Source organism: Mastomys coucha, unplaced genomic scaffold (assembly GCF_008632895.1).
Source record: "Mastomys coucha isolate ucsf_1 unplaced genomic scaffold, UCSF_Mcou_1 pScaffold1, whole genome shotgun sequence".
NCBI lineage: Eukaryota > Metazoa > Chordata > Mammalia > Rodentia > Muridae > Mastomys > Mastomys coucha.
Window position 1 is genome coordinate 26,293,440 of NW_022196891.1, and position 26,742 is coordinate 26,320,181.

Sequence of the window (26,742 nt, forward strand, 5' to 3'; positions counted from 1 at the left end):
AGGGTCCTGCAAGGCTCCTTTGACCAAGGAGCAATCCGAGAGCTAGACAGTAGGACATGTGTCACATCTGTAAGCTTTCCCAAGCCTAGAATTATTAATTTCAAAACAAGAGTTTCTACTGTATAGATCAGTCTATAAAGAGAAACTTCATATTGATGAACAATGGAAATCCAGGCCCTTCAGGTGCTGTTTGAGGTGAAGAAGGGGATATGAGCTTCACACTACGATATAGTGTTCTGATGTCACTTGAAACGTAAGATATAAACTTAAAAGATGTATGGAGCTGGAGAGATGGCTCAGCAGTTAAGAGCACTTGCAGGTCTTGCACAGGGCCAAGGTTGATTATTAGTACCCATATGGCAGCTCACAGCTGTGTGTAGAAGTCCAAGGGTTAGATGCTCTTCCCAGGCACCCATCAGGCATTCACTTGGTTCACAGACACACATGTAGGAAAACACTTATTCACAAAAATAACAATAACATCCATCTTCTTCTAAAAGATGTTTAAATTAAAATGCTCTAAGACAGTGGAAATATTTGAATTTACAGTGCCTCAGTGTGGAGCTTCTCCCATAGGAGGGAGATTGAACACTAGCTCCCAGCGTTTGCTGCTTTCATCTCAGCTTCCCTTTACAAATATGCTTAGCTGAACTCTTTTTTCACTCTCTTTCCAGATGCTACCTGGATTTGATCTGCATCGATGTAACAAGAGCTATAATTTTATTTCTCATTTCCTTCAGGAAATACCACAGTAAAACAGTCTCGATACAGGATTATCATCCAGGAAGCAGCCAATGGAGGTCAAGAGTGCCCAGATACCTTATATGAAGAAAGAGAGTGTGAAGATATCTCATGGTGTCCTACATACCGGTAATTAGTTGCTTTTGGATTATCATTAGTCCTGAGCATAATTGTACCATATTTTCTTTCCTATGTGGTTGCTTAGGGGAAAATTTTAAGTTGTCACATTTTATATCTTTAAATATTCAGTAATTTTCTTTTCTTTACTAGAATGTATTCATAAGAAATGAAGAATATGAATATGTAATTAACAGGAGAATAAATCTGGAGCATGATTGGCTATAAGTGAGCTACTAGAATTCTACCTCTTCTGCAATCAGATTTCTAGAGAATGATCCAAAGAGTTATGGGATGAGCTTTTCTGTAGAGCATCTTACACACACACACACACACACACACACACACACATACACACAAACAGACACTCACATGCATGCACACACGCATATATGCACACATGCACATCCTTATGCACACCTATATATAAACACATACTACATATACACACATATAGATACATACACATACAGCCACACACAATCAGACACAAATACATATAAACAAGTACAAATAGACCCAAACAAAGCATACATACAAACATACATATATAGGCACATAAACACATGAAGACATGTAGATATATAGACACACACAAATACTTGTAGACATAGACACACAAATACACACATATGAAGACTTATATGCATGAATATAACAAACACATGTACACACAGGAAAACATAGACATAGGCATGCAAACACAGACACACATACACATGAAAATACATAAATAAACAGAAAATCACATATACATACACATGTATACTCCACACAAACATACATACATAAATATGCACAAAAACTATTTAAATGCACACATACATACACACACATACACACACACACACACATATATATATATATCCAGTACATACATGTACATATGCACACAAATATATAGGCATACATGCACATAGACAGATACACAAAGACACTTAGACACACATAGACATTCATACATACACATATTCATAGTTATGCAAACACACATACACACACACACACATGCAGACACATAGACTTATACATGCAAACACAAGACAAAGAGTACAAAACAAACCCTACTACACCGTGAGGTACATACTCATTCTGTTGTTCTCATCTTAGAATCTCCAGCAAGCCATTAAAAAACAAACTGGGTATAGAAACATGCACCTCTAATCTGATTCATGAAAGGCTGAGGCAAGAGGATCATGAGTTCAAGACCATCCTGGCTGTATATGTATAATAAAATCCTGTCGCAAACAGCAAATCAAATGTATAGCTATTAATCCAGGGGATAATATATTCTTAATAATATTTTTATTTATTCTTTGTGAATTTTATCCACATATACAATGTATCTTTGACGATACCTATTTCCAGCTCCCCATTTTTTAATAAGAGAACAGGGGTAACACTTAAACCCTTAATGAGCTCCCTTTTAGAAATTGCAAAGTACTGTTTATGAAACCATATCCAAGTTTCATTTTCAAATCTTAACTTTCCATTCTTTTAGAATATGAAAGTTTGTAATTCAATAATAACATTGCTTTAAAATAATCCTTGTTTAAATGAAGTCATTGATTTATGATAATAGCTCATGGTTTAAAAATCATATAGTTTTACCAACTCACTCATAAATGTATTTTGCAAAATTATCAAGTGTTTTATCCTGATCATTTTAGAAACTGTGTTTTAGAGCTGTGAATCTTGAGGGATAATTTATTCAGGAATAATTTAGTCTCATTGCTTTTCCAAAAAGAGCTCATTTTAGTTACAATGTAAGTGTGCCATGGAGTTCAATCCCACTGTTCTGTCCATGCTTCACTCCATCATCCTGATTTGATGGACAGTTTGGGGAGGATGTAGAAAATCTGTGATCAGGTTCAGACTGCTTTTTGCTCCCACAACCATGGGGCCATGGTGAAATCACTGTTGTTAATCACCCTCTTGTGCTTTGGGTAAATATTGAAACTTCTATGTCCAGAAAAGCGCACTTGCGGAAAGTAGCCAAGTGGAAAACTCAGCCAAATAAAATATTATCAGACATTTTAATAAACCCAGAGTCATTATCATCAGCAGAAATCTCAGAAACCACTGGTAGAATTTTGTTTTCCTCAATCCTTACTATTTGGTAGCACTTCAATTTAACCCTTCATATTTAGACTGATTTTTCTTATTTACCTCCTGCCATTTTCCCAGAAATCACTTCTGCTGTACACAGAACCTACTCTATGATGTACACTTCAAACTTGTGTCCAAATTAACACAACTCTCTCATGTTTGTAAAAAAAAAAAAATGTGTAATGTTGATCACTATGGGTCCAATTAGATTTTGCTTCCTCTACACTGGTATTCTGCATGAAGTTATCCTAAAAATACAAGTTTAGCTATTGTTTTGTTTGTTTGGTTTTATTGTTATTCTTTATAGTTCATTCTTTTAAACTGAATTAAGGCCACATGTCCAAGTTCACCAAATTAGAACAGAATTAAAATGCCCACCTAGGTTGTCCTACATCATCCAGTACATTAAATTACAGATGAAAGAGAAAACAAAAGTATGACATTAATCTTTATATAGAATTGATGGTGACAAGTAACCAAGAACCAAGGAGAAAGGAGCCAGAAAGGAGCCAGGATGGTCCAGTCTCAGGCTACCACTTACTCTGAATGAACTCTAGTTGATCATCTCAAACCTGAGAGCTTATCAAAGGAACTTTAAAAGCCCCTTCCATCTCATTCTGTCTACACAGCACACTTCCAGGAGTGAATACCCTGGTTTCATGTTGTTCTAAGATGCCTATGTAAACTTAGCTTAAGAAATCTGCATAAATCATAATGAATAATCCATCATGACCCAAAAGGTGGGATCTGAGCCCATCACCAACCTATATATTGTAGATGTGACTATGTTGAGGAAACTTATATATAAATGAAGTGAATTTATTACTGTAGAAGTTAATAGTTCATTTATTTAATCATGACATGCTTTCTATTTGTGTTTCCTGATTTTTCAACCAAAATTGGTAGTCATTCTTATTAAAGAAGCCACTTGAAGGTGACCAGTAATATTTTTCCTTATTGGTCATATCTTTATAAGGAATTTATAAAGTGTGGGCTAGTGGATAAAATAGCTCCCATTTTATCAGAGTTCTTGGCTGATATGGAACAGACCATAAAAGCACAGGAACAAAAAGAACAAAAGCACGGTTAGACTTTAGCCTTTGAGTTTTCTGGAATACTGTGCAGAAATAATTTTAAGAACAAAAGTCATCCTCTATAGGACAAAAATAGACACTTTTATTAACTTGAAGAAGGTAACCAGAGAAAAGCCAGGTGACTTCCTCAGAGACCATTTCCTCAGAGAAAAGCAAGACCTGAAATCTCATCTCATAACATCCATTCCTCTTCCCAAAGATGAACTTGGGGGTAAGGTCTGTCCCTAGAGTCATCTTTTACATTTTATTCCATGGATGATGAAATGGTAGAGTTATATCTGAATCTAGAAGTACCATATTTTAAAAAAAAAAAAAAAAAAGCAGCAGAAGCAAAAACCCAGGGATGAAAGTTGACATGCTAATATTTCAGATGTTCAAACTTTGAATCTTATGTTTTGGCAAAACACAAGGCAAGGATTATTCCCTTTTCTTCTTTATATTTACTTTTTAAATGGATGTAAATAAACAGAGTGATCTGTGTATATTGAACCTCTTTTTGTTGTTTTTGTAAAATATAAACTAAGATTCACACATGAAATATTCAAAGTCTTGGAAGTAGAATCACAGCTTTAATCATGAACCTGGGTTAGAGAGGGAAAGTAACAGTCAAGTGTTACTGTCCACAGCACTCACTAGGGGTAGATTCTATATTATTTATTTATTGTAACACATGCATACATGTGCACATGTATATATATGTATATATATATATATGTCTGTGTATATGTATACATGTATATACACATATATACTGATATGTATGCACATATATGCATGTATACATATATATACATATTATATAGACATACATGCATATATCTTTTTCATATCTATACACACACACATATATATATATATATGTTTAAGGCTAACTATTTGGTATTTGACAAACTGTCATGATAGTTGTATCTATAGAAAAATTACCCTCTCGCTTTCAACAGACATTAATTGCCTAGAGTTCTTCAAATAGGATTAGGACCTTCAAAATGTCTTATATTTGTATTATCATGCCCACTGATATTGTCATTATGCAGGTCTTGTTGAGGCTGCCATATTTTTTGTGATTTCTTAAGTACAGCTTCCCTCTGATACATAGAAGTAATTGTTGCAATGCTGATGTCAGGGTTCTCTAACTCTTAAAATCCTGTCTACTCTTTCACCACGGCATTCCATGAGCTGTATGTGTAGAGGTTGGATTGTAGATGTACCTGTTGGAGTTGGACACCCTATGGTTTGCTCTTCTTTTTATTTTGAGCTACTGTTGATTTCTCTAATAGTCCCAATTTGCTGCCGAAAGAAATTCTTTCATGAAGAATAAGAGCTACGTTTTTCCATGGGTATCAAGATAAGGTTTTAGAATGCTGTTAGAAATTATACCAGTCTAGAAAAGTAGAGGTTGTAGGTTCTTCTCTGGGATCCATGACCTCACCTTCATGGACAACTAACAAGGCTTACAGTACCAGACATGGTTTGTTTCAAATCTAGGCTAATTGAACTCTGTTCTTTTCTATTTCTGCATCTCTGAGTCAAGTATTGCACTTACTTCATCTGCATATGTGTTGTGATAAAAGTTCTGTTCTATCCCGCCTTGTGGTCTCAGGTGGAAGCCGCAGAAATGGAGCCCTTGTATCCTGGTTCCAGAGTCTGTCAGGCAAGGGAGAGCAGGCACCAATGAGGCATGTGGGAAGGGGCTACAGACAAGAGGTAAGCAGGATTTTAAATAGCTTCATGCTCATGCGTGACTTAAAGTCATGTCTCTCTGTACTTGGTTGTTCATATTTTGGAAATGAAATTTTGTAATATTTCTGGGTTGAGCTGTTTATATTTACATTTATCACTAAATTTACTCTTGGCATTAGTAACTGTTGTTAGTTAAATATCATCATTTAAACATAACCTTTCACTGCACCTCAGTTGTAAAGCAAAAATAAATAATAATAAATGCATCTCAATTATAACTGACCTCCATGTCTATATTATGAATGTATGTTGGATATCAGCCAAGATGTTGAGGAGATGCCAAAATTAGATCTGAAAGCACACATTGCACTTTGTTTACATGGCATGTTTATGTGCTGATTAAATATATGAAAGAAAACATAACCGAGTGAATTGACTCATCTTAATGATCTTAATGGTTTAAGCACAAGTATGTGTGTATGTATACATGTTTATTATTATGTGTTATACTCAAAGAAAGAGTATCAAAACTTCTAAACAGCGTTGTGAGAGGCTTCTGTGTCTGAAATAAAGGATTTACCTGACTTACAGATAATGACATTTAGAAATTAATATTGTCAGATATTACACATTGGATAATCTTGATTTTTCACGAGGGAATATGCCCTCAATATCCATAAAGGCACTTTAAATATTATTATTAGTGGTATATTAGTATTATTAGTATAATATAATTAATAGAAAAATAATGGGTTTTTGAAAAGGCCTAGAGTATGAGAGAAAACAAATAAAGAAAGGCATAGGAAGGAATTAACTAGAAAGACAATACAAGAAGTTGCACACAAAAATTCTAGAGCTAAAAGAAAAACAAAACAAACATATGGAAAATTATCAAGTAAGTAATCCAAGAAAATGCCTTTTTTGGGGGGAAACCACATCTTTTGGTTGAATAAAAACAAAATAATTGAAAAAACTTATGTGAGGCCCATCATTGAGAGAAAAGAGAGAATGATCTTGTCCCCAGTCTCTCAAAGGAACACAGGGGTTAACAGCATCAGCTTTGAAAAGTGGAAGGGAGCAAATCAGTTCTTCAGAGGTTGGTGCATAGGGTCTTAGTCTACATCAATTATCAAGGCAAGATGAAAATATCTGCAGAAAACAAAATCCCCTAAAGTTTACCTAACTGTATCTCATCTCCAGAGGCTAATATGAGCGAACTGGAAAACTGAGAGAATCATCTCTGGAAGGGAGGCCGTTTTGCTAGGAAAAGAGAAGGGGTGGGGGGCAAGTCCAAGCCCAAAGCAGTCCACAAGCCTAGCAATATGCTATCCAGGGAGACACGTACCTACTACTTCTTCTGCCACATGTGGTAATTTCACTCTGATGTTCCTGTTCTAACGCTGCAAGGAGGCATGTCTGTGGGGATTCTCTGTGGTTTACAGTGGTATTGAACTCCCTGGTAAAGGTTTTGTCTGTGTGTATTACATCCAGTTTGATGGAGACTTTATATTTGGAAAGGTTCCATCTTTTTCTCTGTGGATCCCCTGTAGCTGAAAGGGAGTATGAGCTTAGATCATCTGGCAAATTCTCATGGGTCACGCTTCTCTCTTGGCATTCAATGATGTTTCAGAAATGCAATTCACCTTGCTGAGACCTTACGCTGGGCAGGTTTGCTCCTATACAGTTCACTCTCAAACACTGGGACTAGCTTTGTAGTCATTTCTTCCAGTGTGGAACTTTTGAGACTGTCTACAATAGCTGTTCTCAACCTGTTGGTCACAATCCCCTTGGGGGTCAAACAACCCATTCATAAGAGTCACATACCAGATGTCCTACATATGAGATATTTACATTTCAACTCATAACAGTAGCAAAACTACAGTCATGAAGTAGAAGCAAAATAAAGTTATAGTTGTGGGTCAATGTAACATGGGGAACTGTGTTAAAGGGTCCCAGCATTAGGAAAGTTGAGAACCACTGGTGTAGAACAAAGGATAGGCATATTTATAACTGTTTTCTAAGAAGCCTTGATAGAGGAAAGCTGGATGCCTGTGAGACTTGGTAGGAACCCTAAAAGGGGAAAGAGAATTCTAGTCCCCTCCTACTAGACAAATCTCTGACTTCCCTTTGGCCTTTACTGGGTTAACTCAGCGATAGACTTAGGAGTCGTGTATCTTAACCACTGTTTATATGCTTCCGTCCTTCATGTTCAGTATTTTCAATCATTACATTTCTGGGGATGTAAAGACCCTTTTCTTTATTTGATTGTGTTTATGTTCTTCACTTGTTCAATTGGTGTACAGTTAAAACTCATTTATGTAATTCTCTTCTGATCAAGGGAGAATAAAAGAAAAAGTTCAGGTAGAATTACAGCAAAAGTGAAATATCAGTACCTTCTCCAGGGCAGTGAGAATTCTGGTTCCACTGGATAAGATACACTATGCTTCACAGAGAGTCAGACTTTTTTTTTTTACCCAGTTAATTGTGCTTAATTTGAATAAAGAATATAATTCCAATATTGTGACAGATGATACTATAGAAGAAAGAACTATACATATTCTTGTTTTAAAAAATCACTATGTTTAAAGAGGTAAATGTTTTAGTAATACAAACAAAAAAATTAAGGGCCCTGAAATTTCTAGAAGTGTGAAATTATTTGTGGAATAATTTTAATTTTACTGCCCACACTGACTCCTGGCTGGCTGATTCTTTGAGCTGGCTCAAAAGAATCTAGATGTTTTCCTTTTGGACTGTACCTCAGTTATCAAATATCAAGTGTTCCCTGTTATCAGAAAGATAACATTGTAGCACTATGATGAAGATGAAACAGGAGAAAGAGGTTTACCTTTTTGTGTTTAAAATGCTCTTGATGTCTTGAAGTGCCTGCACTCTTTCAATTTACTTTCATCTTATGAAAAATGAAGAACCTAACCGTTATCAAATCTTTTGTTCTTAATTAGTTTAGACTTCTCACACAACAGGTTAAGGGAATCTGTTTCCTTCACCTTTAAAAGAATCTCTCAAAACTTCAGGTGTTTTTCTACTTTCAAAACGGCATGAAATAATCCAAGATAAGAATAAATCTGTATTACCTTTACTTTTGAAGAAAAGGCACAGCAAGGAATAGTTAGGAAAAGTTGAAGAAAGAGTGTGCTCTAAGATTGTAATTGTATATTGGTAATACTTGATTCCCAAAGATGCAAATATATGTGCTGCATGTGTACATCTATATGTCTATTATTTTGGTAAGGTATGCTTGATGTCATAATTTTTCATAATCTAATTTCTTTCTAGAGTCTTTAATTTGTAGTTGATTTTGTAAATTTTGATTTATCTGATTTCCCAAGCTTATACAAATCATATACTATAAAGTCTGTATCCATAAAGCCCCCGAATCAATCAACAATTCACATAAACTAGAATCAGAACAAGCTACTCATATTGTAAATCTGAGTACTTTATTTCTCTGAGTAACAATTTTTGTCTTGAGTGACATTGTTTTCATAGAAAGAAAGGGAGAGGTAAAGATCACCACTCACCATTAGTTCATCAACCACCTTGGTCTAGAAAACACATAAAAAATACAGCACAAATACACAGTCTGAAAAGATACAAATGGTGTACTTGAATAAGTACTGAAATTATACAGACATCCTAGCTTGTCAATCATATGTCAAAACTGTTGATCTGAATGTTAGCTTCTGACACAGTGGCAGGATGCCTTGGTAAAATCTACTTAAAGGAGGAAAAATGTATATTGGCTCCATTTTTAAGGACTCAAGTTCATGGTCAGTTGACCCATTGCTTTTGGAAATGTGGTGAGGTAGCATGTCACAGCAGGCATATGTGACTGTGGATCCTGCTCAAGTTCATGAGAGTGGGAACTAAAAAAGAGATACATCGGGAGAACCCAGTTTTTAGCATCTTATTCTGGAGTGCAACCTCAGAGATCTGCCCCCCTTTCACTATTTTCCTCCTCATAAAGGTTCTACTACCTCCCCCTAGTGTCAAAGGCTAGAAGTCAAGCCTTTTTTTTCTTTCCAAAATATTTATAATTTCTTACAGAAAGTTATTTATGGACATTTGGAGTCTTCCTTCCTTCCTTCCTTCCTTCCTTCCTTCCTTCCTTCCTTCCTTCCTTCCTTTCTTTCTTTCTTTTTTCTTCTTTCTTTCTTTTTTACTTTCTTCCTTTTTGTCATGAACTGTCAAGTTTTATTTATTTTTTTATTATATGTTTTCTTTATTTACATTGCAAAAATTTTATCCCCTTTGAAAACCCCTCTATTGCATCCCCACTCTCCCTGCTCACTAACCCACCCACTTCCACTTCCCTGTCCTGGCATTCCCCTACACTGGGGCTTCAAGCCTTCAGGAGAACAAGGGCCTCTCCTCTCATTGATGTCCCACAAGGTCATCTTCTGCTATATATGCAGCTGGAGCCATGAGTCTCTCCATGTATACTCTTTGGTTGGTGGTTTAGACCTTGGGAGCTCTGCGGGTACTGGTTGGTTCAGATTGTTGTTCCTCCTATGGGGCTGTAAACCCCTTCAGCTCCTTGGGTTCTTTCTCTAGCTCCTGCATTGGGGACTTTGTTCTCAGCCCAATGGATGGCTGTGAGCATCCACTTCTGTATTAGTCAGGAACTGGCAGAGCCTCTCAGGAGACAGCTATATCAGGCTCCTGTCAGTAAGCACTTGTTGGCATCCACAGTAGTGTCTGGGTTTGGTGACTGTATATGGGATGGATCCCTAGGTAGGACAGTCACTGGATGATCGTTCCTTCAGTTTCTGCCCCAAACTTTGTCTCTGTATTTACTACCATGGGTATTTTGACCCCCTTTCTAAGAAGGACCAAAGTATCCACAATGTGGTCTTCCTTTGTCTTGAGCTTCATGAGGTCTGTGAATTGTATCTTGGGTATTCTGAACTTCTGGGAACTCACTGAGAAGTCAAGCCTTTACATATGAGCCTTTGGAAACATTCAAGATCCAGAACACAACCATTAGCCACTCATGCTTTTCTCTCCCATATTCGTTTTGGAGAGACAAGGAAAAACTTCTAAATCTTTGCATTCTTACTTCCCAAATAGAAGTATCCTGTTATTACAAAGGTTCATTCTGCCTGTTCACTTACATAGATCACAACCAGTAGGTTATTTCTATAGGCTCACTGGGGGGAAACATATGTCTAAGTGTTGACTACAATAATTATGAGCTGTAGTCAGAGATTTCTGTAGTTTTTGCCTTAGTCATTTCATTTGGTTTGTGTTTGTTGTTGAAGGAAGAAGGACTGTATTTTCTGGGAAGAAATATAGGGTGGTTTTCTCAGGGTATTTCTTCACTTAGACAGAAACAAGCAATGTTGTCTTTGGCTGTAGGCATTGACAATCAGGGATGGGGAGCCACTGAGACTCATCCCAGGAAACCAATATAGTATTTGTAAGGGATAGAAACATCTATATGTTTTTCTGTGCATTTATGGAATGATGTGGCTATTTGCACAGCTTTGAGTCCTGGAAATGTGATTAGGGTAATGAGACAATGAAGAAAGGATGGACATACAAATGCAGTAAGAAAAACTGGGCCTTGTGCTCTGATGGAGATGCACCAGCAGCAGCCTGGGAACTCAGCACATTTATTTTATTTTATACATCTGAATAGAGAACATTGGTTTATTGTAGACAGCTGAAGGAGGATTTGGGATAGCTGGTCCAGATAGGAGGTCTTATGGGATAGCAAATCCACACTGTTAACATATTGGATGATGCTGTAGTCTTCAATTTCTGCACACAGTGTCAACATTTGCACACAGAACAGGGGAAACTTTTGGCATTCTCATATGTCTGAGATACTGTGGTCCTTGACATGGTCATGCTCACATTCACAACACATTCAATTGGGGCTTAATCTGATCTTTATACACTAACTCAAATCTTTATATGCTCTCTACAGAGCATGACACTACTTACCAACTCAATAGACTAGGGTATCTGATGTAAGTAATGAGTAAATGCTTATCTGACACACTAGTGTCAATATCTGTGGTGAAGCTGTTTTGAATAACCTTGTTAATCATTTAGGAAAAAAGTGATCAGACTTCAGTATTCATCTTATTAAAGAATATTCATAAGTCTGACATAGTTGGCTATAATCCCACCTCAGGAGGATGAGGTAGAAGGAGCACAAGTTCAAAATCAGCCTTCCTTGCTTGGTCAAACCATATGTAGAGGAAACTAAGCACCAATAACATAAATAAAACAGTGCCAGAATGTTCTATTAGAGTGCATAATGCTCTTTTTCAGTTTAATTCATTGCTCAGTTCTAGGTACCAAAAGAGTCATTAGAAGTATCACAAGAGAGTATACTAACCATTTAAAAATGCATTTACTTTTATTTTATTGCATAAGTCTTTTGCCTGCATGTATGTATTTGCACTATCTATGTGCCTGCTGCTCGGGAAGCCAGAAGAGGGGGTTGGATCTCCTGAAACTGGAGTTACAGACCATAATAAGCCACTGGTGGATGCTTTAAACTAAACCTGGGTCCTCTGTAAGAGCAGCAAGTTCTCTTAACCACAGATCCATCTCTTCAGCTCTAAAGAGTCATGCTTTGGAAACATCTCTCTTTTAAGTATAATTTCTGAAAGTATGAAAATAAGGGTTACCAGGGTAGACTGTAGAAATTAAATTGACAGTGTATGACAACTCTCAAAATTAAAATATCCCATGAGCATGACAGAAGGGCAGGCTTGATAATGCCATAGGCTGTGGTATCGAGAGTGGAGTGCTCAGTTCAGTGTAGAGATTGAATTTTAATATAAGTGAGTCATGGCTCTTGGAGGCATTTTTCATTTCCTTTGTGTGTTTCAGGGTAGGATTATCTCTGTGGCTTTTTGTGGTGGCTGCAGGTAAAATATGCATATTTTAAAACTTTGTGATAAATTAAATATAAATATTAAAGGAGATGGGCAACCTGAGGCAGAATGCTTTAGTTACACGGTGTTAACTAACTGTTGCTTCAGTAATATCTCTTTGCACTAACTCCTCTGCTTTTAATATAATAAGCTATGATTCCAAGAACAGAGTAGTCCTTCAACCACGTTCACCTCACTCATATCCTCAGAAGACATTTTACTAATGAAATGGATGCTGGTGCTAAGGATGGATAAAAGAAACTCCAACTGCTGGATGCAGTCATTTGCTTTTCAAACTCGGAGTGAGAAGTTTCTCTCCCAGCCATATAATTCTGTTACAGAGCTACGTTCCCTTCAGGAATGCCGATATAAATGTCAAAGTCTACAAGAAACTATGTACATGTAATAGGATTACGTGTCTTTTGTGCAGAGCTAAATCCCATCCCTTTAAGTAGCAGTACATCCCTGATATCCCTTAGCACTGGTGCAAGTAAGGTCAAGGCATTTGTTTCTGTTTATCCAGGGCTCCCTCTCAGGAATGTAGCAGAAGGAGATAGATTTGTGCAGTTTTTTTTTTGTGTGTGTGTACATTTCCAAATGAAAATCAAACCTCAATGCGCATTCCAGGTGGAAGCAACTTAGCAAGAAACTCACACCTGCGCCAGTGTCTGTAAATTCTACTTTGGCGTGTCAAACTTCAGTTCTACTGGAATTCTGAATTCAAACAGATGAGTAGGCCGCAAAACAGTATCTTTTAAGGCCAACCATGTTGTAAAGATGCGACTAAAACAAAAAACTAAATAACTCTCTTAATCCGGGTGTATAGGAAGTGATGTAAAATCTACAGGAGTCAATTAAAATCAACGAGCTCTTCAAGTCATCTGTTCCCTAGAAGGATATGAAGGAAAAAAAAAATAGAACTGAAAGTAGGAAAGGTGTGAGCTCGTAGAGCCTTTGAAATTCTGCCAAGAAGGAATCTGGAAGCTCACACTAGAATAGTAATACTGGGGGTGGATTAGAAGGAGCACACATAAAAGGCATTTAAGAAAAAGGAAATCAATGCCATCCAGTAGCTAATCTTACATACCACAAAATGCATCACAATGAGTTGAAAGCGCTGGGTATAGACCAATGAGGACTAGCTGATACAGATGAAAAATAAAAGATGGCATAAATTATTAATACAAAATGAATTCATGACATATACACACTGAGAGAGAGAGACTGCATTTGGATATTATTTTAGTGACTTCAGGTTTAGCATTAAAACCAACCTAACAGATATCAAAAGCTACCCATTCTCTCTCTCCCTCTCTCTCTCCATATATATATATATATATATATATATATATATATATATATATATGTGAAACTTTATACTTAAAAGTTGTAAATAATATATGATTTCATGTTATTCCATAGTACAAGTGAAGAAAAACACTTAAAGGACAAGTATTGAAAGTCTGGTGTCAAAAAAAAATCCTTCTATTCATATATAAAGTATCATGTCTCAAATACCAGTTCCACCTCTCAGTATTTGTGTGGGGTTGCTCCTCCTATATTAGATGTCTTTTCAGAGCCTCAGATTTCCTAGGCAGAGCAGCTCCATCCTGTTGATGTTTTCACAAGTGGTTTTTCTGGAAGCATTTTCCTTGCAAACATAGGAAGATAGTAATGACACTGGAGGGAGGGGCTGTGAATATTACTAATGTGGTTCTTAAAAGTTAACTGCTGGTGGTCAGGAGAGATATAAACTAAGACTGCAAGAAATGGTGAAGGCTATGGGGCCAAGACATCTTCCTTTGGGAAAGGCTTAGTGTAGAGGTAGCTTGTGAAAATTATTCAGATTGATCCAAAGGAGAGGAAAAGGCTCTCATGCCCAGAGGTGGTGGCAAGCACATTTAAGTGCACCACTAGAGAGCCAGAGGCAGGAAGATTGCTGAGTTTGAGGCCAGCCTGGTTTACTGTGCGAGTTCTAGGGCAGGCAGGGCTACAAAAGGAAACCTTGTCTGGACACACACACACACACACACACACACACACACACACGGGGGGGGGAGGGAAAGGGAGAGGGAGAGAGGGAGGGAGGGAGAGGGAAGAAGGGAAAAGGACAAAGGGAGGGAGGGAGGGAGGGAGAGAGGGAGAGAGAGAGAGAGAGAGAGAGAGAGAGAGAGAGAGGAGAGAGAGAGAGAGAAGCTCTTGCTATTTATGCAGCAGAAATTTCCACACTCAATCATCTACAGCCTCATGTTTGTTAGAAGATACCAGCATAGTTATTTGACTAATAAGCATAGATCTAGTATTATAAAATTTATGGAGGTAAAACTTTTAAACACAGTTGTGTGGCATCATCACATGTTTTTGTTTTTTGTTTTTGTGTTTATGTTTTATTTTTTCATCGCGTTTTTATAGGTGTTTAAGGACAGAAACACTATGTACTATGTTTGTTAACTGAATAGGTACAACTGAGTATACCGTGCCTAGTCTCAATATAGTAACTGAAGCTTAAAAACATTCATAGATTTGGGAACAAGGTCTGGAGGACATGGATTATGAGTAGGTAACATTGCAAATATTTGTCAGAAAAGACCAAGAAAGAAATATACTATAGCTTAAAGTTCAAAGATGAGACATGTCCATCTTGCATGAATATGACAACAAAATGACAGACAAACAACCAGTGGGGGAGATACATGCAGCTGTTAGGAGGGAGGAGATAATTGACTGAAAGTGTAGGATCATCCGCAGATGGCAAGTGGGTGAAGAGTAGGTGATGGGGGAACAGAGTAAGGCAAAGGAATGATGAGGAAGACAGGGATGCTTCATGAAACTTCTCCGTGTCCATAGAGAGCCCTCCCCAGCAGTTTCCTGAGAACCCACCTGGCATTCTGCTCACAAAACTTCCTTTCTCTGGCTCCTGGAGTCCACCTGTGAATCCTCCATCTCCAGGTCCGAGTCTGGTTCCTCCTCCACTCTGACTTGCACGCCTTCTTCAGGACCTCCTTCTCCCACTTGTCTCTCTGATTACAATATCTGGTCAGATGACCCTGATCCAGTTTTGAAGCTGTAGTGATAATCGCAAATGTAGAAAACAACAGATCTCTCTCTCCCTCTCTTTCTCTCTCTCTTGCTCGCTCGCTCTCTCTCCCTCTCTCTTTTGTTTGGAATTTTCACATGAACATCATTCATTCCCAAACATGCAAATATGTAAAATTTGTTGATTCTAAAATAAATTTATTTCCTATCTTCAGACACCAAGTTTTCAATGGCTGCTTGTTCGCATTCATTCCGTGGTCGTAAGGTTGAAAATCTTCCTAAGCCGGATGTTGTTCTCATTCTCCTGATGTTCTCTCCCAGAGAAGCTCAGGCTCTAGCCCATGATGAGGTGCTACCCACGTGCCCGATTCACTCATCACTCCAGCCTGTTACTATCTTCCTTTTACCTTCGATTACTGTTTTGACTACCTACACCTTCTCCTGGCCCCATCCCAGGCATTGCCTTCCTCCAGCCAAGCCTGGTGTCCCCCATGCAGGTCAAGTTCTCAGTGTGAATGTCTTACATTTTAGACCATTCTAGGTGACAATTAGATCATCCCTTAGATGTACTCCTGTTAGGGTTTCCAGCTCTTGAAATGTAGGGAATGTGCCTTGTTCACCTTGACATCCTGAGTGCTTTCACATTCAATGTCTCTTCCTTACATGTATAATTGTATGATAAGTGTTTTGTTTATCTGTGTGCCAATATGAGATGTATAGGATAGTGTCAAATGTGAAAATAAAAACATATGAAATACTAATACCAGTCCCTTAGAAGTTCTGCATCGATGAGGAATAGCTCTTCTGGGGTTGGCAGACTTGGGTCCTTGAGTGCCAAAAGCTTATGTACTGAGGCTTACAGACTCAAGTACTATGGACTAAGGTACTGTAACTCTGGGCAGTAGAGGCTAGAAACTATGGCTCTAGGTTCCTAGCTTTGAAGCTCATTACTTTAGACTTATGTTGGCATTGGCCTGGCATTTGGCTACTTTGATAGCAAGCAGCTGTAATTGCTGTTCAGCTTTCTCAAGGCATCCAGTGCCTGCTCATAGCAGTCAGGAGGACATGAGGGCAATCTGGTTAAGAATATGAGGCGGGCCCATTAAATAGTCCACGAACACAAAATACCAGAAAGTTGTGTACAGTAAAGGCTTTAGGAGAGCCCAACCCAGAATTCACAACTATGATAGCATCGAACTACTCATATTCAACAATGTTCGACTGCTCCTCAGGGAGTAGTAGTTCCCGGATCATTCTCAATATGTGTATGATTTCATTTTATGATAAGATCAGATTATGACATTAAATTTATTGAGAAACAGCATATATATATATATATACACATATATATTTACATATACATTTATATATATATATATATATATATATATATATATATATATATATATATATATATATCAGGTGGAAAAATAAACAATGCTATGAAAAACTAATCTCCAAGAGGACACAGACTGCATCAGCTCATTCCAAGCATTGGTATTTCACAAATTACACAAAAAATAAGACAAAAATTAAGTTGAAGATAAAATATTACTATCTGAGTTCCCAGTGCTGAGACCATGATTTCAACAGTCATCAAGTACGTTTTGCCAGATGAATATGAGGATGGGATTTTGGTCCCCCTCTGGGATCACGGTTCTCCTCTGTTTCCCTGGAGCAGATTTATTCAGCCATGTATGAATTCCCTACTATGACCAAGGGACATGTGCACAACATTGGAATGCACACAACCAAGGGACGCCTACACACACACATACCCACACACACATGTACATGTACACATACATGTACATACACACACACATCATGTACATGATATACATATTCACACCTAGTAAAGGGTTTGGGGGGGACCCTCTTATGGCTCTAATATAACCCATGTGAGGTTATAAACAAAGCTCCCTGCTATATTAGAGGTGGACTCCAGCTTCAGTCTCTGTGCTCAAACACATCTACTTTGAAAGCCTCCTATCATTTTCAGGACTACTTAAAATGCTGCCCATACAAATAACAGTTCCTATAACATGCACTCATGGTTAAAAACAAGCTAATTGCTTAACTGTGTTTATAGCTGCAAATTAATTACTAATGCACTTTTGTTTAGAGTAGTTGTAAACACATTTTAAAAAATCATTTGCTTCAACATGTGGATCTAAGGCACTTCAGAACTTACAGTTGTTTGGTGGATGGAAATCTGACTGTTGCACAACTTCAAACTCATAATTAAATTCTGAAACACTTGCTCAGACTGAAATGTTGAATAATGTGCCATCTTATCAGCAACTACCCTAGGAGTTTGGGTTTGGGTTGACGTAAATGGTATAATTATACTCCACAGAAAGAGCTAGTAAATCCATGTTTATATTTCAGGGCCTTCTTAGTTTAATTTGTATTGGTATTATTGTAACAATCCAATTTCTGGTGAGCACAGTTGGTATTTAATAAGTAGTTTTTCTACTTTAAGTTACCAGAAAAATAATTGTATCTCCATGGTTACTATTATCTGCTAATATTAGCCTTCATTTTAAGTTGTTAATTATCTAATGCTAACCCTGTTGGACACAAACTCTGAACTTTTGTTTGTGGGACATATTTTATATTATCATTAGGTAGTGGAAAATATCCACTATGATTATCTTTAAGTCACTTTACATGAGGATAACCCAGAATGCCAAAAGTCAATTTTTTCATTCTCTGTAAGTGAATAAGTACTATATGGGGAAATAGTCTACTCGCCTTCTAAATGCCTGTTTCTTTTTTTTTTTATCATTCCCTCTAAGAATTTCCTTCTGTGTGTCTCCTAATGACCAATAATTTCCTAGACAATGAAGAGAATTCACAGTGTCTATGTTGTCTGTAGATGTAAGTCATTAGTCTTGTTTAACAACTAGTTTCATCAGTTTTCTTTGTCTTTACTCAATTACCCTTGAAGACTCTTTTTCTTGCTTTCATTTACTTAATACCATCGGTCTAACTTTATGACTATTATGATCCAGTCTACTACCCAAATTAATGAAGAACATTATATGAAGTTAGGGTGTCTCAAGTGTAAGAGGATAACCTGTGGGTTAATAAGATGATTGACTCTTATATTATATATCACAGATGTTCCACAAAATATCTTCTATTTTCCTGATTCTGGAATCCAGAACAATGTGGTTTCCAGGACTCATAATTTCTAGAGAAGATGCTTAAATCCTATTGAGCTACTTATGTTTTGGTTAACACTAAGCTGAAAATTGAATATTTGGTGGCAGTTCTTGGAAGCCTCTGCCCACAAGGAGACAGAAGTTACAGATCTTTGGGACATCCCTCTGTGGCTCCCTTTTCCTCACCATTGGAAACAACAAACTCCAGCACCTGTGCCTGCATCTGATGGGTAGATGCTCATTCCAGTGGCTACTGGATCTTGGGACTACTTACTTCTTGGCTTGCCCATCACAATATGCTCAGTAGCTCCTCAGTCAAAAGTCAACTTCAAGCTGAGATTCCTATCTTCTGCAGTCCAGAGTCAAAAATTTGACTCACATTTGTAACATTGCCTGTACTATTTTATTTCCAATAAAGTGGTTCATTATTCTTTTCTTATTATTTTGTTCTTGGTTATTGATCTTTTTTTTTTTTTACTTTTACTTTTACTTTTTTATTTTTAGATAGTTGCACAATATAGTCCATGTTGGTCTGAAACTTGATGTTAAACCAAGCTGGTTTCAAACTCCTGCTATGCCTGATTTGACTTCACAAGGGCTGAGATTACAAGTTTGAGTTAGCATACCTACCTTATCTGTATTATTGTTAACACATGGCTTATATATTAACATATAGGCTCTGTCATTCCTGAAGACTTTTAGATGTTAAGGTTGTAGGGGACCTCAGAAAATATCAAAAGGATTTTCTCCTTGTCCTGCTATGCCTTCCCCTAAGTTCCCAATCAATTTGCATGTAAGCACATTGAGTTCAGGTTAGATTTGATAACATTTTTAAAGCCAACAAATTCAGTTGAAAATTTCTCAAGTATTTTTTAAAAAAGTAAATCGATCCTCAAAAATGAATTATATAAATATGGCAATTTCTAAACTTAAAACAGCAAAGATCCATTGTGCCTTACTGCATTCTTACAAAGTAGGGACTATCCATCTTTGCTCCTCTTACACTCCTGGACTGAATCCAAAGGGCATATCTTCTCCATCGTAGGCAGCATACTGGAACTCCACTAAGCTAAATTGGTGTGCTCTTTATTTAAACACAAGTACATCTAAGAGAAACTACAAGAGCTATTGATTGTACTTTATGCTATAGTGTTCATGTTCTTGGAGAGCCAGAAATCTCAGAGGCAGTTAGAAAATAATGTTTTACTGCAGCCGCCAACCTCTATTGAAATATAGAAAGATTTGAGGAGACAATTTTCTTTGAAGAATGACACCTCATTGTACATGTTAAAGAATGTCTAAGCTTGTAAACGTAACTGGCTGTTAAATATTATACATAGTTTTAGATCTGAAACATTGCTCCCGCATCACGCCCTCTCTCTACTCTGAACAGGAAATTGATTTGGCATAAGTGAATGATAGATAGATAGGAGCTATAAACCGTCTCCCTATATAGATTTGTTGTATTTTTCATAAATTGCTCTTAAACTATAAAACACGATGCTGTATGCAGTCTTTTGAATAGTTCTTTCAATTGGGTAATAAAATATTGAACAATATCCCTGATAGGAGAATTGCCATGTGTCACTGTGATATGCCTGATGAAAATATTTCATCTACTTTGAGTAATGAGTAGTAAGAGATAAAGGTTGATTATAGCTTCACAGGACTGTTTCACAGATAGGATTGTTCTGCTACGATGCATGTACTAAGGGAAATCAAACAGGAATTTCATTATACTTAGCATTTAAAAACCTAATGCTTTTTAAATTGCTTCTTATTCCTGTGTGCCCATGCTCTTATGTTTCCAACCCCCACAAAAAGAAAAACAAAAAAGTTAATTTATTTAAAAAAGATTCACATTTCTTATAGCAGTATCTTCTTTTCTGTAATTAAGAACTTAACCCTAACAAGCCCTCCTGTAATTTGTAGAAGGTTGTGACAACTCAAAAGCCTGGCTCCCTCCCTTCATTCCTTCCTTCCTCTGCCCTTCTTTCTCCCAACCTCCCTCTCTCGCTTCCTCTTTCTCTTCTTCTTCCTCCTAATGGTAAGTGAATCTCATATGTGCCTCACCCACAAGTTAAGTTGCACAGTTGAATGAAAGATGACAGGATATGCTTGTGAATGTGTACTGTCTATGCAGGGATCATGCATTAGGGCCTCTCCAAATGGCAAAAAATGAAATTTTCAAAAGGTACTACCAAATCTATCTAAAATAGAGGAGATAATTTCCTCACATGTACAGTACGCGGCCTGAAAGCCTCTGATGCTGGAGGGCTGCCAAGATTTCTGGAGAGGGTGGATGAGATTGCTGAGATGATAAACAGATAGTAGGAAGGGATACAGTGAAATCACTGAGACAGAGCAGATGTGCTCGCACCTATCAGTAGATGATCACCTGATGTGGGAAATGACTGTGTGTGTGTGTGTGTGTGTGTGTGTGTGTGTGTGTGTGTGTGTGTGTGAACATTGAAAGAGCTCATGTGGCACCTAAGGAAAATAGAGCATGAGCCAGAATAGCAAGGATAGCTATCAGGGTCCCGTGGAGAAAACACTGAACTCTGGAAAACAATGGGGTTGGGAAGTGTGACAGTGAAGATGGGGTGCCTGTGGGAGCCCCGGCATTCTTCACTGGAATTCTCTTCTCTATAGGACAGGGATAGAAATATTTTCACAGCTGGAACCTGTAACCTCTCATGTGATTTATGGTGTGACATTGAATCTTCTCTCGTCCTGACTTTTGAAAAAAATGCTGTGTGCTGGAACACGGCCTCACAGCTGGCCAGTTAATGTTTATGATGGGCATTAACCCAGCTGCCCTCATCTAGTCTGTGAACAGCTGCTCTGGCTTTCCCTTCCCTGGCTCCCAGGCAACTGGCGCTGACCTCACCAGCTCTCTGTGTTTGCTTCTGGCTCTTTCAGACAGGCGTGTGTAGCTATACCTTCACTGATCTATTCTTTCTCTGAAAAGATCTTTAACGAACACATACTGTACTATAGGCACCAGCTCTAGATGCTGGAATATAGAGATAGAGTAAGCATGCTTTACCTTCTAAATAAATGTGGTGTAGACAGAAAAAGCTTACCAACAAATGAATGTCTAGTATCTGATGTCAATGGTGGTAAATGCAGTGAAGAAAACTAGAATAGAAAATGAAGAAGTGTGCTTAAAAGGACAGTTAAGTTTAATTATGTTAACAGGAAACACTTGCTGAGGAAGGGACTTTTTAGCTAGTGGACACTTGAAGGAAGGAAGGACTGGATGATGCTAATGCCCGGGATGTGGTACTCCTAGATTGGAAAGAGCCTACGGCATTCAGGGAATATCAAAGGGCAGTGAACTTGAGCAAGCAATGCCACCAGGAGCAACAGTGAGAGAGGAGTCCAGAGAGGTGGGGAAGCAGCAGCCAGTTGTAGAGGGCCTCTTGATAAAGCCAGATGCTTGCTGTGAGTGCAATGGGCCCTGACAACAGGCTTTACCCAGAACACAGATGGGCTTAGCTTCACATGGCCATTGAGCAGGAGACCATAAATGCAAGGGCAAGCAAAGTGGCCAATTAGGTCACTAGATCCTTCCATGGGAATGATGACTGTGACACACCCACCCACCCACACACGCACGCACGCACACACACACACACACACACACACACACACACACATACACCCCACATACACACCTAACAATAGAGGATGAAATGGATTGATTTTGAATGTGTTTGAGAGTAAGAATGATAAGATTTGTGCATGGCTTACAAGAAGTATTAGCCAGAATGAGTAGAGGGGCATTAGCCAAAGTTCTGTATGAGATAACATGAAAACCAGCTAGAAAGACTGCGTTTATGTAGGGGGAAATGCAATGCTGAGTGAGAGCTAAGAGACTGGGGACTTTGGAAAGAACCCATAGATTCAAAGATGTGTTCGGTGGTTCAGTAGAGAATCAGTAGCATGAGGCCTTAGACTCCAACACATGTCAAAGAAAGTGGGAGAACAGTAACTGTGCTGAACATTGCCGGAGAATTGTCGGTCAGCTTTGACATTTTGAGGGGTCGGTATTGATGTTGACAAGAATAGAAAATGCGTATGGAGTTACAAGAACACAACTTGAGGGGCCTTGCAGGAGAAGTGGGACTAATACAAGAAAGACAACATGGCAAACTCTGATAGCAGGGAAGACAACTGAGGCACCAGGAGGTATCAGGGTGCTATCAGAGGAATGTTTTGTTTCTAACCCTGGGAAAATAATGGCCAAAGGCCTTAATTCCACGAGGGAGGAAGGTGTACTAGACAGGAGGCACCAATGTTCTAAAAGGCATGAAAAAAGTAGGTTCCATTTCTTAAAAGTTTCTGTGTTGAATAAAATGAGTTTAGAACTATTAAAAATAAAACAAAGTAGGAAAAATGTGTTGTCACTCGTTCCCTTCATCATTCCAACCAAACTTTCCTTTATTGAATGAATTCAATAAAGTGACATGGTGGATAACTTTTCTGAGTTAAAAAGAATCTACAAGTATACGAACCCACATGCTCACATATATGCATACATGCACACACACATACGTACATGAATAAATACCTATATACACTCATTTACTCACATGCACACACACATACATATTCTCACACACATCCATACATATACACTCATAAACACACATACATAGTCTTAGTTAGAGTTTTACTGCTGTGAATAGACACCATGACCAAGGCAACTTTTATAAGGACAACATTTAATTGGGGATGGCTTATTTGTCTAGAGGTTCAGTCCATTATCATTAAGCATCGTAGCATCCAGGCAGACATGGTGCAGGAGGAGATGAGAGTTCTACATCTTTATCTGAAAGCCACTAAGAGAAGACTGAATTCTAGACAGCTAGGACAAGGGTCTTAAAGGCCACACCCACAGTGACACATCTACTACAACAGGACCACACCTCCTAATAGTGCCATTCCCTGGGCCAAGCATATAGAAGCCATCACACAGATGCATACTCACACACGCATACACACAAACTCACACCTATACACATATACTCAAACATGCATTCATACATATATACTCACAAATACACATACATACATAAAAATACACACATATATATATACACATACATACATATACACATTCACTCACACATACAAACTCACACATATATACTCGCATACACATGCATACATATATATTCACAAAATATATATACATACTCAAATACCATATAGATACACACTAACACACATACATGCATACACACATTCACTCACACACATATACACACAAACACACATACATATACACTCATACATGCATGCATACATATATACTCACAAATACACATATACATACACAAGCATACATATACATATACATAGCATATACATATGTTCAAACAGATACACACACATATACACATGACTCACATGCACTCACACTCACTCACACACACATACACACACATACTCACAAACACTCACACACATACATAAACACACAGTTAAAATGAGGGACCATATGTACTATAAACATTAACACTTTTTATTAAGCAGCAATAATATAATTATATCTTCATAACATACAGTATACAAGATACCTCAGATTTGCACTTAATCTGACTTTTCTGGTTCTAAAAAGGCTAATGTATGTTGGTAAACAGATTTGAAAAACAACCACAACATAAATTCTACTGCATTGTGATGAAAACACATTCCTTCTTAACTTGATCATAATTAATCCCCATTGATACTTTTTTATAAAATGTTACCTTCTGTATTCATTAATTTAACAAAGAAAAGAATAAAGATATAGATAAGGGAATCTTTAACTCTTAAGGTGTTGCTCTGTTATATGAATATTGTGCCCTCATACTTATACACTGATGTTATTTTTCTTTGAAATGGCAACAAAGAGAATTCTATAGAAGTAGGTCAGATAAGACAAACTGACAAATAACAGAACCACCCCTCTTGCTGTCTACATTTTTAGAAAAACTATGTTTGTGCCTCATTCCTTTTTCTCCATTCTTTTACATATTTTTCAACATGTTAATCATCACCATGGACACTCTCTGTATCACTTATGTTATTTATTATCATAATAAAATATTCTTAAATGGTGTCCAATATTTAGGTGGGTGAACTTTTAAAACTTATATGGACCTAGCAGAAAAGAATTGTATTTTATTCTTTTTATACTTTCCTTTTGCTGTGATATGTTTAGACTGGCATATGATTTTACATCTGCTTGTTCTGCCTTTACATTTTCTAATATATTTATTTCTCTCTTTTTCCCTATGAAAACTGTTTCTTCCAGATTGTAAATAAATACAGGTTTCAGCTACATCTTTTTAAACTTAAGCATGTTTCTGTAATGTTTGCAAGTACCCATTTTAAAAGCAGGAATACTTATTTCTTTGACAAGTAACTTAAAAATATAATCATATATTTTAAAGTAATTTTTAAAAGTTTATTTATTTTATGTATATGAGTACACAGTAGCTGTCTTCAAACACATCAGAAGAGGGCATCAGATACCATTACAAATGATTGTGTGCCACCATGCGGTTGCTGGGAATTGAACTCAGGACCTCTGGAAGAGCAGTCAGTGCTCTTAACTGCCTGAACCATCTCTCCAGCCCTTAATGTAGCTTTTTAATGATACAGATATGTAGATATCATCTAGAGGTAGAGCTTTTAATTTCTACCCAATAGGAGGCCATGTTCAATCTCCTACCACTAAAGAAAACACACACACACACACACATACACACACACACACACACACACACACACACACACATGCATTCATAATAACACATCCACACATGCACACACACAGAGATATTAATATTTTCTTACACCTTTGAAAGCAAGAACACTTTAAAATTCTTTTCTGCCACTGTATTCTTTGTCCACCTTGACTTTTTCCTATCAGATGTTAGCTTTCAAGTCTTAGAAGCCTTCCTGGTTCACTTGTGCTCCCAGTTGAACCTGGCTTTTGAAGGAGTGACCACTAGGGGTCTCCCTTTCTGTGGACTCTGAGTGATGTCAGTCAAGATTCCCTCAAAGGAGCTTCTAGCTCCTGAAAGGGAGTAGGAATTTTGGGAAGCAGAGATGCAATCGATACAAGCATGGCAATCACTTCCTACCTCCCAAGCTCTGTGTCTGAAGGCTCGTTTTCAAGTGGCTATGAAGATCGATAACAGGGAAAATTGAGGTTTCCTGTCTCAGCCTTCCTACTAGGCATGATTTCTGGCCGCAGCCTGATGGTAGTAACTCTTTTGTGAATTTGAACCTCATCAAGAATATTTTTTAGTAAATTATTTTCCTTTTAAAACTGCCATTCAAGGCTTCTTGCATTTATATCATTTGATTTAAAAATATAATATTTTATTAATTATTTGGAAATTTTATGTAATGCAACCCAATCATATTCATTTCCCAGAACTCCCAAGCCCACCTCCACCCTTGTGATCTCCCCTAAACAAAAGAAAAAGAAGAAAGAATATTTCTATGAGTTTTGTTACTTATTTTACAAATACCTTCCCAGCTTAATATTTGTCTTCTAGTTTTCCTGGCATATTATAAACTTGTAAAACACTGGCAGCATTCAGAACATAATATGCATAGCAGAAAGCTATGTATCAGTTTTTACCTTCTGGTTTCCATATTTGATGTTGTAATAGAGAAATCCCATTTGAGACTGTGACCGTACGTAACTGTGATTTATTCTTGTGAATATACTTTGAAAAAGAACAGATTGTGCACAATGTTTCCCCCAAGTAGTCATCTCTACCACCATTCCATGGTTTATTAAAGATACAGTTAGTTCATATTGTTGTTCGTCCTAAGGGGCTGCAAACCCCTCAGCTCCATTGGTCCTTTCTCCAA

At 37.5% G+C, this 26,742-nt stretch overlaps 1 protein-coding gene across 2 annotated transcripts in view; it reads left to right on the forward strand.

Annotated features, from left to right (window-relative positions):
* Thsd7b (thrombospondin type 1 domain containing 7B) overlaps nt 1-26,742 on the forward strand; it is an 895,860-nt gene that overhangs the window by 527,999 nt on the left and 341,119 nt on the right. For both annotated transcript variants that reach the window (XM_031381328.1, XM_031381317.1), the window contains exons 11-12: nt 741-870; nt 5,662-5,765. In XM_031381328.1, coding sequence (XP_031237188.1) covers nt 741-870; nt 5,662-5,765 — 234 coding nt within the window. The remainder of the gene's footprint in view (nt 1-740; nt 871-5,661; nt 5,766-26,742) is intronic.